We start from the raw sequence: 15,360 nt of genomic DNA, 5'->3' as shown, positions 1-15,360 counted from the left end.
AACTATGGACCTATCTCTGCCAGTTTTGGAGATAAAAGGGAAGCAAAATTTGGAAAGTTCAGTTCATGGTGAAAAGTAGGTCAAAGGTCAATTTTAAGGTCACATATAGATTGCCAGTATATGACTTCCTATTCAAGTTCAATAGTAACTACGGACCTATCTCTGCCAGTTTTGGAGATAAAAGAAAAGCAAAATTTGCAAAGTTCAATTCATGGTGAAAAGTAGGTCAAAGGTCAATTTTAAGGTCACATATAGATTGCCAGTATATGACTTCCTATTCAAGTTCAATAGTAACTACGGACCTATCTCTGCCAGTTTTGGAGATAAAAGGAAAGCAAAATTTGCAAAGTTCAGTTCATGGTGAAAAGTAGGTCAAAGGTAAATTTCAAGGTCACATTTAGATTGCCAGTATATGACTTTCTATTCAAGTTCAATAGTAACTACGGACCTATCTCTGCCAGTTTTGGAGATAAAAGGGAAGCAAAATTTGCAAAGTTCAGTTCATGGTGAAAAGTAGGTCAAAGGTCAATTTTAAGATCACATTTAGATTGCCAGTATATGACTTCCTATTCAAGTTCCATAGTAACTATGGACCTATCTCTGCCAGTTTTGGAGATAAAAGGGAAGCAAAATTTGCAAAGTTCAGTTCATGGTGAAAAGTAGGTCAAAGGTCAATTTTAAGGTCACATATAGATTGCCAGTATATGACTTCCTATTCAAGTTCAATAGTAACTATGGACCTATCTCTGCCAGTTTTGGAGATAAAAGGAAAGCAAAATTTGCAAAGTTCAATTCATGGTGAAAAGTAGGTCAAAGGTCAATTTCAAGGTCACATTTAGATTGCCAGTATATGACTTTCTATTCAAGTTCAATAGTAACTACGGACCTATCTCAGCCAGTTTTGGAGATAAAAGGGAAGCAAAATTTGCAAAGTTCAGTTCATGGTGAAAAGTAGGTCAAAGGTCAATTTCAAGGTCACAGAAAGATAGCCAGTATATGACTTCCTATTCAACTTCAATAGTAACTATGGACCTATCTCTGCCAGTTTTGGAGATATAAGGGACTAAATGTTATAATTTTGGAGTTACCATAATGTGCCTTAAATTTCGTACAGAAAAAATTAATTAAAATAAAGAAAATGTTATTTTGGTCAAAATTCTTGAAATAGGAGGTGCTCTGAAGTTTCAGAAGTTCAAATTTGATGAAATAATGTCATTTTTGAACACAAGTTGTCTGCTTTGCCAAGCCTTATATTTTATTTTTCCAGAGTTCAAAATTTATTATCCATTACCGTACTGCACATTTTGCTTTTACCACCAATATGTACTTTTTGATACAGCGTAACTCGAAAACCGTATGGAATACAAAAAAACCGAGACCACCTCCAGTGTTGGGCTTTACATGCTCTACAAAATGCAAAAAAGAATGGGTCTCTAGCATTAACGGTTCCCGAATTAGAGACAGTTTTCAGTTTCGGTATCTTATGGCCGCTACTCCCGTGAAAATGCACCGATTGACTCCAAATTCATAGAGATGAAAGATGACCTGAAGGGTAACACTTTCCAATAATATTATTGGTTAAGTCTGTGTAGTGTCTGAATAACAGGGCCAAAAAAATTTTTTTCGTAAAAAATTTCATTTTTTTGAAAATTTTGGCCCATTTGACCTTGAAGTAAAGGTCAAAGGTCAAATCCAAGGGTATATTTGAAATCTACACATATGACTTTTGGAAAGCCGTCTATAGAAATTTTTCCCATAACTCCTTCCGTAGGGTAGATAATTAGCATTTAATTTTGCCATTTTTAGACAAGGGTGCATTGTAATGAGTGCCACACCCAGACCCCAATACCGACAAAGCCCAAATTTTACGTGGAACGAGTTGAGATTATAGGTGACCTAAATCCATGAGATGGGTACGGGGGCCCTTACCGTCTAGGAGGAGAAGCGGTAACGGTAGCCGTCCGGCGGAGCCGGCGGAGCCGGCGGAACGATCCGGACGGGACCGAAACCATGTGTACCGCCAGCGCTAACGCTGGTGGTACAATTATAATTCTTCCATCTCCAGACCCACATTTGATGTTGAGTGGTGAGATTCAACAATAGCAGTATTCACGGATAATACATACATGTATAAACCATTGCAGTACTCAACCTAATGCTACATTGGATACACTAAATACTAATTCACGGGACGCGTAAATTTAATCAAAGTACGCACCAACTATAAACCTCATTAAAGTCTCTAATTCCTTGTGTAAAAATTAAATTAGGTTGTAATTAGTGGTAATGTGAAAATGTAGCCTACCTAAGTAAGCCTTTGCGCTACCGTTCGTCTGTGGTCAATATGAGCTTAATAAATGAACAGAGTTTTCTGTTTTCCTCTTTAAAACAATGTCAGTATATACACGATAGTCCCTAAATACAAAATCAAAAGTGTTTACATTGAGTTGACAGCTGATCGGGAAAGTCACTTTTTTCCTCTAACTGTAAATACCATTTCTGACTTCAGTTTCCTATTTACTTAATTTCAAAAGACGAACTGCCCAACGGCGAAGCCTCGGAACCACCTCCCCTTGTATCTCCCCGCGCACCCATACAGTTCCTTCAGTTCCCCGCGGTCTATTGCCTCCTGCCACACCTGCCTCGGTCCTTTACAGAACATACTGAGACAGTACAAATCATCCATTATGACCAGATTGTGTGTTTTGTTTGCCATCCACCTCATGAGCTGATAATCTGCTAAAGCTTCTTCATATCTATGACCACCATCGATGATTAGGAGCTCACAGGTTTGCTTGGATTTCACGTGGGATGGTAATGTTTTTCTTGTGTCCCCCATAACCATCTTAAAACCACCCGGGAATGTTTTTTCGAAGAATGATTTAATCTCCGGAGTAATGTACATTCCGAAATCGTAATTAGTGAGAGAAATATTGGGGTTTGACAACAAGAGAACCATGGAGCTATACCCCACGTTGAACCCCGTCTCACAGACACGATTTATAAAAGGCGCCTTCACAACTTCTTCGTACATGTCCGCTTGCACTCGGCTCCTTCCGATGCTGCCTTCACAATGGTCGCCACAAGCGTGTAGTGCCGCTGCCGTAAGGACTTTAAATTCTTGGAGTTTTTCGGATTGCCAGTCTGTGGTAAATTTCGGTAGCCACTGATGGGGTATGAAATCTTTTCCACAACCTGTGGCCGTGCGAAGATTCGTCCTCAGGCAAAACATTGAACTCGTCCCTCTGTTTTCGTATATATAATCCGAACATTCAAAATAGTTTGTCTTCAATAATGGTCTGTTTTTGGGTTTGTTTAACAGTTTTCCGATGATCTCGTTTATTTCGTTCGACTGTCTTTTTATAACGGCACACAACGTGACAAAGATTATGATAAAAGTAATCACGGCTATGTTGACAAGCGGCCTCCGTGAAATGATCATACTTGCAATAATCCGGATGTGGTACGTCTGGAAATGAAACGCAACAAAAATCAGTGATATTGGTAGTAATATATATATATATACAGGTACACAATGCTGGAATTACATTTATAAAGTATAGTAAAATATGTTTGCTAACCCATCTAGAAAGAGTAAAAGTTCAAGTGAAAATGTCTGAAAACCGCTTGTCCTCGTATGTTCGGGTGCATCAAAAAGCAGACGACAAACATTTTAAATATTTAAACGGACATCTATATAAGACAGTGTTCCAGTGCGTTTATGCCTGCAACCATTTATTAACCCATCCACAACAGTTTTGTTCCATATTATTTTGATAAATAATAAACAGTCTGACATTTGGGAATATCTCTTTTTTAATCTGCTGAGTTACATCATTGGAAAAGCTGTTAAAAATTGGGGTTTAAATCTGTTTTTCATTCAGATTCTAACCCTGTTTAGAAATCAAATATTGACATTTTTTTTCAAAGATTGAGGGCAACTGTTCATTCAGAAAACAGAAGGCTTATGCAGCAACGAAATAGAAATAACACCTTTTTGATCGGTAACATTTATATCCACCTGACGTCCGACATCTTGGATCTTAAGTTGATACAAATGTAATATGAAATGTGCTCCTATGAAAATGCCTCTTGAATCATGCAATCTCTCTTTTTAAAAAAATTTCAAAATGTTTCAAAATGTTTCCAACGTCCAAACAAAAACAGTTTTGTATACACTAATTATTATCATCGATAATGCCAAAATTGTATCCACCGAGAAATGCATTACTGCAATAACTTGACACGTCAAGAAAAATAACGAAAAAAATACCATATAAACAACTTGAAACCAGGCAACTGTACCATATTTCGCAGATTTGACCAGTAAAAATTTGTAACAGAAATTACAACTTGATAAACAAGTACTTGCTTTTCTTCTGCGGTGAATCCTAATATTCCTGAGATATACACTCGTGATCCCAGATCTCGGCATAGCATCGACTAGGAACCATTGTTAACTAAATGCGGGTTGCTATGTTCATTCTTCCTGTATTTCTGATGCCTAAAATCACGGTAAAGTATTTTTGAAATGTGGATTTATAATTCATAACGTAAGCATTCGCTTTTTAAATTTAAAAATAAGTTGAGCCATCTGCTGGTGATGTCACGTTTCAATACCTGAATGTGGTGCAATCTCCACGACATAACCTCGTTTTGATCAGTTCACTATTTTCAAATACGTTTTTAACGTTGAGTGGTTCCTCTTAGTTCATCCCCGGGCGTAAAGATAAAAAGGGTAAAATGCCATCATTTATGTCTGGGTCTTTGTTGTCTTTTACTTCTTAGTAGTTAGAAATAGACGCCAGGGTTCTTTTTTACGTGAGGATTGTGTGAGGATTATTTGTTTGTTTGTTTGTTTGTCTGTCTGTCTGTCTGTCTGTTTGTTTATTTTTCTGCCTGTCTGTCTGTTTGCTTGTCTGTCTGTCTGTCTGTTTGTTTGTTTGTTTGTTTTCGAGGGAGGGGTAACTATGGCTACCAATGCTTTTTAAAAATTGTTTTCTTTTTTTAGTCTTATTTATTTTTTTCTTGTGTATTTAAATTTTTTATGACATCATTTTCTTTGTTTTTGAAAATCTTATCTTGTCTGTTTCGATTTTCAGTCTCGTCTCATCCTGTAGGTAAAAGTGAACTTGCACTGAAGTCCGCACACACGCATGAACGCGAACACACACGCACGCACACACACACATATGAAGGCACACACGCACACACACACACATACACACACACACATTTATAACGTGAAGGAAAAAGGAATATCAGTATCTCACCAGCATTTGAGAAATCTCGTATTAGTTTATAGACAAAGACCCCTGTGACTGCCACGGTCATGAGAAACCAAGGGAACAGATGGCTTAAAGACATCTGAAAATAACCAGGTAAATTTCACAATTTTCATAACTGAGATCATCGAGCCCATACAATAAAAATACTTCATTCACTAAAAGTATCTTAAACTATTTTTGATTCTTAACAAGAATCTGTTGTCTGTTTTATGAAAGTGACGGACAGCTAAATTTTATCATAAATCGTATTAAGAACACACTAAGATCGTTTATTATATTCCCTTATCAAGACGATGGCAAAAGCATCTGCGGTAATATATTTTTGATAACAGATAAATCGTACCAGATGCGCTTGTTCAACAGCCGGGAAATTAGAAAAAGTGACCCAAGTTTCTGCCGACTCTTGAAACTCAGAATGCTCTTAACTCCTAGTCTTTACTATTCTATATAGCATACACAAAACAAAGGCAAATACTTACATGTATTTGCCGACTAGCCCGGCCGATAAGAGAAGGGAGTCGGTTTTATTTCTTTCAATTGGAATTCATTAACAAATAATACAATACGTTGTGTGTAATATATATTTGTGCTTTGTTTTACTAACAGATTTTTTTTTTTTAATATACCATTTGAGTATCAAACTCAAATAATGACATATTGAATGTACTTAATCTTCTACCGATAAATTAACTTTGAACTCCGTTATTATTACTATTATTATACATTTCCGAAAAACTGTGCGTAAAACAGATCTCCTTAAGAATAACATGCCGCTCAGTAAAAACCATAGATAAAACTGTGCATGCGAAACAGTAAAGTCACTATGGAAAACTGTGTCTGTAGCTGCGATGCTAACTTATGCGAATCATCGCCCTATAAAATATAGATGCATGATATTCAGAGATCTAGAGTGACAGACCTCACTCTGAATTCACAAACCCAAATAAATATTTATAAAATAAATTTTTAGTGTGTCCTAACTGCTAAGCTGTCGGGCTAGAACTGAAGTGCTACTATAAAGTACACCTAATAGTCACACCTGTGACTACTACTCAGCACTGTCACATGCTTGTGACGTAACGCAAAGACAATCATTTTTCACTATACGCTGTACCGTGAAAAATATTCAATCCTGAGTGTGCGGGTACATCTTAAATATTTCACTTTAACTCTGTTTCAAAGGCCCTACAACCTGAATCAATACAATGTGACCACATACCTTTATTGTTTACAAATGTTAATATTTCGAGCGTTCAAGATAAATTCGTGAAGCCATGTATCTTCAAGTAAGCAAGAAATTTTTTTTTTTTTTTTGAGAAAAGAGAATTACTTTAAGTTGAAAAATTTTTGTGTGAAGTAATTAACTACGAAGACATTATAAAGTATGTCGGTGTCTCACCTAAAGCAATTAATCACACAAATCGCAACAACAGCAGAAATATTTTTTATCTCAACTGAGACTTTCTCGCCCAAGCTAACACACCATATCCCTTCGTTAACTCGTGGTTAATTCTATGTTACTGGTCCTTTCCGGTGGACTGTAGACAGGTTCATTGCTTGACTGAGAACTGCAAACTTGTTAATAACTTCAGTAGTTATATGAACCGGGCAAAACAACCCATGTTAACTTCCTTACGATCATGAAAATATGGTGAAAATGACAACAGACGCGTTGATGTATAAACTTTTTATCAGTTCACTTCATTACTGTTCTCTCATGATCAATTTCATTTGACTTATGCATCATGGAATTACACAAATTAAAATTTAATACAATATTAAATCAATTATAATTCTTTCTATCTCCATCCCCCACATTTGGTGTTGAGTGGTGAGATTCAACAATAGCAGTATTCACGGATAATACATGTATAAACCATTGCAGTACTGAACCTAATGCTACATTGGATACACTGAATACTAATTCACGGGACGCGTAAATTTAATCAAAGCACACACCATTTATAAAGCTCATTAAAGTCTCTAATTCCTTGTTTAAAAATTAATATAGGTTGTAATTAGTGGTAATGTGAAACTGGGCCTTATAATACATGTAGCCTACCTAAGTAAGCCTTTGCGCTACCGTTCGTCTGTGGTCAATATGAGCTTAATAAATGAACAGAGTTTTCTGTTTTCCTCTTTGAAACAATGTCAGTATATACACGAAAGTCCCTAAATACAAAATCAAAAGTGTTTACATTGAGTTGACAGCTGATCGGGAAAGTCACTTTTTTCCTCTAACTGTAAATACCATTTCTGACTTCAGTTTCCTATTTACTTAATTTCAAAAGACGAACTGCCCAACGGCGAAGCCTCGGAACCACCTCCCCTTGTATCTCCCCGCGCACCCATACAACTCCTTCAGTTCCCCGCGGTCTATTGCCTCCTGCCATACCTGCCTCGGTCCTTTACAGAACATACTGAGACAGTACAAATCATCCATTATGACCAGATTGTGTGTTTTGTTTGCCATCCACCTCATGAGCTGATAATCTGCTAAAGCTTCTTCATATCTATGACCACCATCGATGATTAGGAGCTCACAGGTTTGCTTGGATTTCACGTGGGATGGTAATGTTTTTCTTGTGTCCCCCATAACCATCTTAAAACCACCCGGGAATGTTTTTTCGAAGAATGATTTAATCTCCGGAGTAATGTACATTCCGAAATCGTAATTAGTGAGAGAAATATTGGGGTTTGACAACAAGAGAACCATGGAGCTATACCCCACGTTGAACCCCGTCTCACAGACACGATTTATAAAAGGCGCCTTCACAACTTCTTCGTACATGTCCGCTTGCACTCGGCTCCTTCCGATGCTGCCTTCACAATGGTCGCCGCAAGCGCGTAGTGCTGCCGCCGAAAGGACTTTAAATTCTTGGAGTTTTTCTGATTGCCAGTCTGTGGTAAATTTCGGTAGCCACTGATAGGGTACGCCATCTTTGCCACAACCTGTGGCCGTACGGGTATTCGTCCTCAGGCAAAACATTGAACTCGTCCCTCTGTTTTCGTATACATAATCCGAACATTCAAAATAGTTTGTCTTCAATAATGGTCTGTTTTTGGGTTTGTTTAACAGTTTTCTGATGATTTCGTTTATTTCGTTCGACTGTCTTTTTATAACGGCACACAACGTGACAAAGATAACGATTAAAGTGATCACGGCTATGTTGACAAGCGGCCTCCGTGAAATGATCATACTTGCAATAATCCGGATGTGGTACGTCTGGAAATGAAACGCAACAAGAATCAGTGATATTGGTAGTAATATATACAGGTACACAATGCTGGAATTACATTTATAAAGTATAGTAAAATATGTTTACTAACCCTTCTAGAAAGAGTAGAAGCTCAAGTGAAAATGTTTGAAAACCGCTTGTCCTCGTGTGTTCCGGTGCATTAAAAAGCAGACGACAAATATTTTAAATATTTAAACGGACATCTATATAAGACAGTGTTCCAGTGTGTTTAAGCCTACAACCATTTATTAAGCCATCCACAATACTTTTGTTCCATATCATTTTGATAAATAATAAACAGTCTGACATTTGGAAATATCTCTTTTTCTAATCTGATGACTTATATCTTTGGAAATGTTTTAAAAAATTGGAGTTTAAATCTGTTTTTCATTCAGATTCTAACCCTGTTTAGAAATCAAATATTGACATTTTTTCAAAGATTGAGGGCAACTGTTCATTCAGGAAAAAAGAAGGTTTATCCAGCAACGAAATAAAATAACACCTTTTTGATCGGTAACATTTACATCCACCTCATGTCCGACATCTTGGATCTTAAGTTGATACAAAGGTAATATAAAATGTGCTCCTATGAAAATGCCTCTCGAAACACGGAATCTCTCTTTAAAAAAACTTTCAGAATGTTTCATGAAGTCACTTACGAGAGACAATCACCAACGTCCAAGCAAAAACAGTTTCTTATACACTAATTATTATCATCGATAATGGCAAAATTGTATCCACCGAGAAATGATTAATGCAATAACTTGACACGTCGAGAAAATTAACGAAAAAATACCATATTAACAACTTGAAACCAGGCTACTGTACCATATTTCGCAGATTTGACCAGAAATAATTTATAACAGAAATTACAACATTACAAACAAGTACTTGCTTTTCTTCTGCGGTGAATCCTAATATTCCTGAGATATATACTCGTGATCCCAGATCTCGGCATAGCATCGACTAGGAAACATTGTTAACTAAATGCGGGTTGCTATGTTCATTCTACCTGTACTTCTGATGCCTAAAATCACGGTGAAATATTTATGAAATGTGGATTTATAATTCATAACGTAAGCTCAGCCATCTGTTTGTGATATCACGTTTCAATACCTGAATCAGGAGCAATCTCCAAGACCTAACCTCGTTTTGATCAGTTCACTATTTCACTATTATACAACAGCTACAGCGAAGATTCGACTTGCTTCAGTCAAATACAAAGAAGGAATGGCGTGTTGGGCAAGCAAACACTCATTTAAACAATTCAATGACAATTTATATGAAATACAAGGTTGTATATCAGGATATGTTTGATTTCTGATCTGAGTTTTAAATATTAAATAAGATATTCAGGTAAATCGCAAATTTATATAACAACAAGTGCACCGAGAAGCTACTTTGCTAAACTGCAACTGTATAACTTAATATTCCCTTTTTCGCTATGCAACTACTTTAAACCTCACACAACTTGAAATTTATAAAGTAATGAAACTTTTATAACAAAAAAGGCGAAATTTATAAAGTAATGAAACTTTTATAACGAAAAAGGCAATAAATCTCCGCCCCTGTAGAAAACAATATGCTCAAAAGTGCATTTAGAATTCGTTTGAGTATTCTTTACAGTTGATATTTGATAAAAAGTGGGGACCAGCCCCATGTCACCAATCCACTCTACCCTGAGTAACTGTGGAACAATCCAGAGGAACATATGTTGCCTTGTGAACACGTGAGGGTAACTGACATAAATAAACTGAGTATGTCTTCTCAATAAACAATGGTGATTTTAAAGCAACAGAATGAGACCGGTGTTCATGTAAATAACGAAGTGTACCGCTGGGAGAGTATTAGCAAGTGAGTTCCTCGTCTAGCCAGCTTGGTTTACCGCCATTTAGCATTGAGGAAGATTGCAATTGCACTAGATATGTGAAATTCAGTTCATTCAGTTCATTTGAGAGATAATTTTTTTAAAAAATAATGTTCCCGCTATTCGTTTGGTTGAGGCACTTGAATAATATGCTCATTAACCCAACCATTTTGCATTTTGTAAAAAGAGGTATACGCGTGAATTGTTTGTAAATAAAACGGCAGTTATTTCCTCTTCTTAACGTTGCGCGTCCTCCCCTTATATACAATTCGATCTTTTCAAGCGCTACCAAAAAGCAAAGCTTTCATTTTGCTGACATGGCCATGTTTAAGCTCACTGCCACTTTCCAATTTATGGCAATTGCCTTCTTGACAATTGCCTCCTTGAGTTGTAGGTGATACAATGGCGTTACAGTGTGAAATGCGGTGGCCAGTGCCACTTTCTGACTTTTCTGCTAGAGTAATGTCATTAGTCATCGACTGTTGCGGTAAAACTGGGATAATGTCATCATAAATATATTCAAATGCTTCTTCCGAGTCCTGCTCAGAATTACAGACACCAGAATTGACTTGTATACTTTCGCACCGCTCTGTTCCTAAATTCTGGACATTGCTAGAAGCATAACAATTGACCCCGTGAGTGACTCCGCTGACGTCTTGGTGGCGACAACGGGGCAGGGCCACAGGTCGACGTGTTTTTACAGCGTTCGCCTTACCGCTTTGTTCCTGCTCGTTATTTGTGGCGGACGCATCATCATGCACTCCCAAAACTGATGAATTTGCATAACCTGGCAGTGAGTGGGCACTGCGCTCCACATCACCCAAAAGTGACGATTCCACTGGCTCAGAATTTAGATATATGTGACCCTCGTCCCTCTTCATTTTTTTGACGAATGGTGACAAAACTTTCCGGAAAATATCATTAGCACACTTTGGATTATTTTCAGCTGTTAATGGAACACTCGTGGAAGGGACAACATTAGTAGGGTCCATGTAGACTGGAGGCCCGAATATCGATGTAGAGTGGTTCTCTGCTGCGGCTCTGGGTGATTCTGCTCCGATCGACTCCGGCAACGGTCTCTGCTCCACACGCTGTAATATGGAGAATACTGACATGAGACTCTGTGCAAGTGACTGACAGGATAAAGAATACTCTGGATATTAACATTCAATGCGTTTCTGGTGAATAACACTATGACATTTTCTACAAAGAGATTGGAACGCCGCAAAATAATATTGTGAGCAAAGTCAATCGCATCTATTGGTACCGGTGCTAAATAAATATTACAAGCTAAACCTTTTGGAGTAGAGAGTGGCCGTAAGGGTAAACCTGTTCATTATATTGACTTATAAACTTTAGAGATAAAAGCAATTAGAGTTCCATCTGTTATAATTTGTAAAGATGAAATCTTGCATACTTTACTCATGAATTTCCTATTGTTCTCTCGCATGTACTGCAAAACGTACAAAACAGCAAGTGTCTAAAAAGAATAATAACATTATATGTTAATTGCACAACATTATCAAACTCATATATTAGCTTTGGCACAATTTTATATTTCAATATCATCCAACTGTCGTTTTTGATCCCATTTAACTTAATGACACATTACTTTGGTGACATCTGTATGTATTTTATATCAATCATTTCAAGGCGTCTTAAACTGCAAATAAGTAAAAATAAAACTTACGTTCACAGCAACCGCAATAAAAGATATAACGAACCAAGTGATGTTGATCGGCTTGTCGCGAAATCTATGATCTATCGAAAAGATAAAAAATTGTCAATATTTTATATTTAAAATGTATCAAGAAACAGCAACATTCGAAAACAAAAGATCCTAAATGAAATATATCAATTCAAGCATAATCATGTTCATTTAAAATTCACATCAGTGTCATTTGATCGTATTTGAATTTATGTACGTGTTCTTCAGTCGCTCTGTGATTTTTTTTCACATTGTTGACATAGAAAGTTATTATCAAACATTTGAATTGCTTCGTTTTATATTCACTATTTTTCTATTTCTTAACCCTTCTCTCTACCCACGTCCGCACACACGCGCGTACACATTAACGCGAACACACACGAACGCACGGGCACATATACGAAGGCACACACACGCACACACACACACACGCACACACACAAACATTTATAACGTGAAGGAAAAGGGAATATCTGTATCTTACCAGCATTTGAGAAGTCTCGTATTAGTTTATAGACAAAGACGCCTGTGACTGCCACGGTCATAAGAAACCAAGGGAACAGGTGGCTTAAAGACATCTGAAAACAACCAGGTAAATTTCACAATTTTCATAACTGAGATCATCGAGCCTATTCAATAAACAATACTTCATTCTCTAAAGGTATGTAAAGCTGTGTTTGATTCTTAACAAAAAAGTTGGAAAATTGGGCCGTTTTCATACACTGACGTCATTGACTTGGGGAAACCTATACGCACTGTATAAGCACTGCACTGTGTTAATATAGCAGATGGACGTCTCATGACTGCTGACTAATCTCATAACGCTAATACAAAAATTATAAATGATCCTCGTGACCTGTAAACGCTACAGGTGCACTGAGAAAATGCTATAGAGTCCTCATTGTATTTTGACGGTACACCCTCTTTTCAGAGATCATCTTACCTTAGCTATGCCCCTGTAAAAAAGAATGGTGCTCAGTATCCAAAAAGAGAGAACAACGATGTCTAGAATTAACATTGCAACCTCCAGAGCGGTATCCTGAACGTGGCCGCCGTCTGAAACGTGAAATGGCGTCTGAAATGGCGTCTTTAATCCATTAACAAATAACAATAAATAAGTGACAATCATGAAAGTGAATTTGTTTTCTTAAAAACGAAATCTTTATACTGTCAAATAATTTCTACATCTTACGCACTTAGTTATAAATGGAAGTAATATATCTTTCTCAAAGTATGTGGGTTTTCTACTGCACTTATTCTCAAATGAACATTCTCCAGCTTAATGTGTCCTTTGGTAAACAAAAATAAACAAAACCCCGTTTAAAAGCTACAAACGCATTCAACCATTTCAAAAAGAAAAAAAAAAACCATAAGTTAAAAATTAGAGCAAATGAAGACTCCGTCTGAATATTCTCTTCCAAAATTTTATATAAATACATCCTTACGTCTAATCTCCACGTATTCCAATGTTATTCTCATTCACATTTTAAATCATTTTTCCCACCACGTACCCTCCGCCGCTTGCCCCCCTCCATAGTGTGGGGACAAGACACCCACTGAGTCACGCAGGACGTACAACACGGCTCGTAGACCGAGGACCAAGGACCCACACACCTGAAGACAGTCACGTATACTGAGATGATGCATATGTGTAATTTACTGGTGAATATTACGCCTAAGGCTGCTACGTTTCCACGTGGTTTGACAGGTCTTAAAGCCATACAGGTTTAAGACGTGCTTATAATAATTATTTTGCCTTTTTTTACAGTTGATCAAAAAAGAAGTGGCGTCTTAATTCAAAGGTAGAACATGAAGTTGTTTTTAAGATTTATTGCCAATGATACCCCTTGTACCTTTTCTTTGTTTACCTTTTTCATTACATAAATTTGGATAAACGAGAAAGAAAAAAATATCGTTGTTTACATTTTTAAAATTTTTTGACCAAGGTTTGCTTTCCCTATTCTTTTACTTTACTCTTACTAATCTTACTTTATACTCTCCTATAGTGTAATTTGCAAGGGACATACGTACAATATACCTATATTGTTATGGTTGATAAGGCACGGTATTAAATTTGATTTCTGTGAGACTATATTTAAAAAAAAATCAATATTTTTGTTGAACATATTTATCGACCACTCCGTATCTCATATATATACAGACACTTACCAAGCTCCAAATTGCGATGACCCGAAGTTTCCTTTCTCCCGATCCCATCTTTCTTTGAAATGAACAGAGAACGATTTCTCCGCTTTGCCTGGCAGAGAAGATCCAACCAACTGACCCGAAATGTAATCAATCCACTGCTAAATCTTCATCAACTCAAAATTTACACATCCTCAGTCACCAAATTCATAACAAAACGAAGAAAACCCGACAGCATTCACTCCCCATCTTTCTCTCTCTTTTGTTCTGTTTGGGCTCAAGTTTGAGCTAACATTTTGAGATTGTTAGTGTGAAGTAAGCGGGATCACTTCCATTGTTGTCTATACATGATTGGCAGCGCGTTCAGTGCGTCGACTGAGTCACCAGGCTTCCACGTGCTTGCGGTTCCCTTCCGGTTATAGTATTTCCGTGAAGTATACCTGTAGTGGTTCACAGAACAAACAGAACAATATTTCTAGTATCATATCATCGAAATTGAATTAAATCGAATAACAACCCTACATGTCGGGAATTCCAGAGTTCATATGCGATGTGTCAAATATTGAATACGACCGAGGACACAACAACATGGCGTCACTCGGTGGAGATTGTTATTGTTTACACTTATATTTTAGCAAAGCTCCGTTGCGTTTTTCGCGAAAAAACGGAATTTTACACATTTCATTTTATTCAGATCAAACGGAAAATAATTTATTTAGTTAACGCATTATTAAGATAACATGTCTAACATCAATCACTGTGACAAAAGAATAATTAGGCTGCGCTATCTATAGTTCAACTTTACTTTTATATTTATTAATTTATATTTATCTTTAATATTTTACCTTTTTATGTTTTGAAAAAATATTTGGTACAAATTCATTATAAATATTAAATTCTTATTTATTCTTTTGCTTGTTTTCAAATCAAGAGGGAAAGTGTAAATCTCTTCTTTGTTCCATTCTATACAAGTTACTGGTAAAGCCGTGATGTGCGTACAAAAATACAGAAAAAAACTTATCTCCAGCTTAAACATTCATCTCTTTTGTGATCTTTTGTAGCCTTCGCCATAATTCTCTTCTTTCTCACAGTGTCAACCTGAGATCACTAGCA

The 15,360-nt window shown here is 36.8% G+C and overlaps 1 protein-coding gene across 3 annotated transcripts; it reads right to left on the bottom strand.

Annotated features, from left to right (window-relative positions):
- Nucleotides 1–6,960: 6,960 nt before the first annotated feature.
- Nucleotides 6,961–14,639, bottom strand: LOC106180661 (uncharacterized). Of its 3 annotated transcripts, XM_087005765.1 has the most exons (8): nucleotides 14,272–14,639; nucleotides 13,614–13,716; nucleotides 13,046–13,158; nucleotides 12,587–12,680; nucleotides 12,085–12,155; nucleotides 11,812–11,874; nucleotides 9,423–11,485; nucleotides 6,961–8,514 (listed from the first exon to the last, which is right to left on the bottom strand). In XM_087005765.1, the coding sequence occupies exons 1-7, from the start codon at nucleotides 14,317–14,319 to the stop codon at nucleotides 10,673–10,675; spliced, it is 1,305 nt and encodes a 434-aa protein (XP_086861891.1). In that variant the 5' UTR covers nucleotides 14,320–14,639; the 3' UTR covers nucleotides 6,961–8,514; nucleotides 9,423–10,672. The 3 variants fall into 3 exon arrangements, with proteins under 3 accessions (XP_086861891.1, XP_086861893.1, XP_086861892.1); XM_087005767.1 differs by lacking the exon at nucleotides 13,614–13,716 and having other exon boundaries at nucleotides 14,272–14,634; XM_087005766.1 differs by lacking the exon at nucleotides 14,272–14,639 and having other exon boundaries at nucleotides 13,548–13,685.
- Nucleotides 14,640–15,360: the final 721 nt, after the last annotated feature.

Source organism: Lingula anatina, chromosome 2 (assembly GCF_051362555.1).
Source record: "Lingula anatina isolate TDL-2025a chromosome 2, LinAna3.0, whole genome shotgun sequence".
Lineage (NCBI taxonomy): Eukaryota > Metazoa > Brachiopoda > Lingulata > Lingulida > Lingulidae > Lingula > Lingula anatina.
The sequence above is the reverse complement of the archived record's forward strand: the minus strand, read 5'-3'. Positions and strand labels throughout refer to the sequence as shown.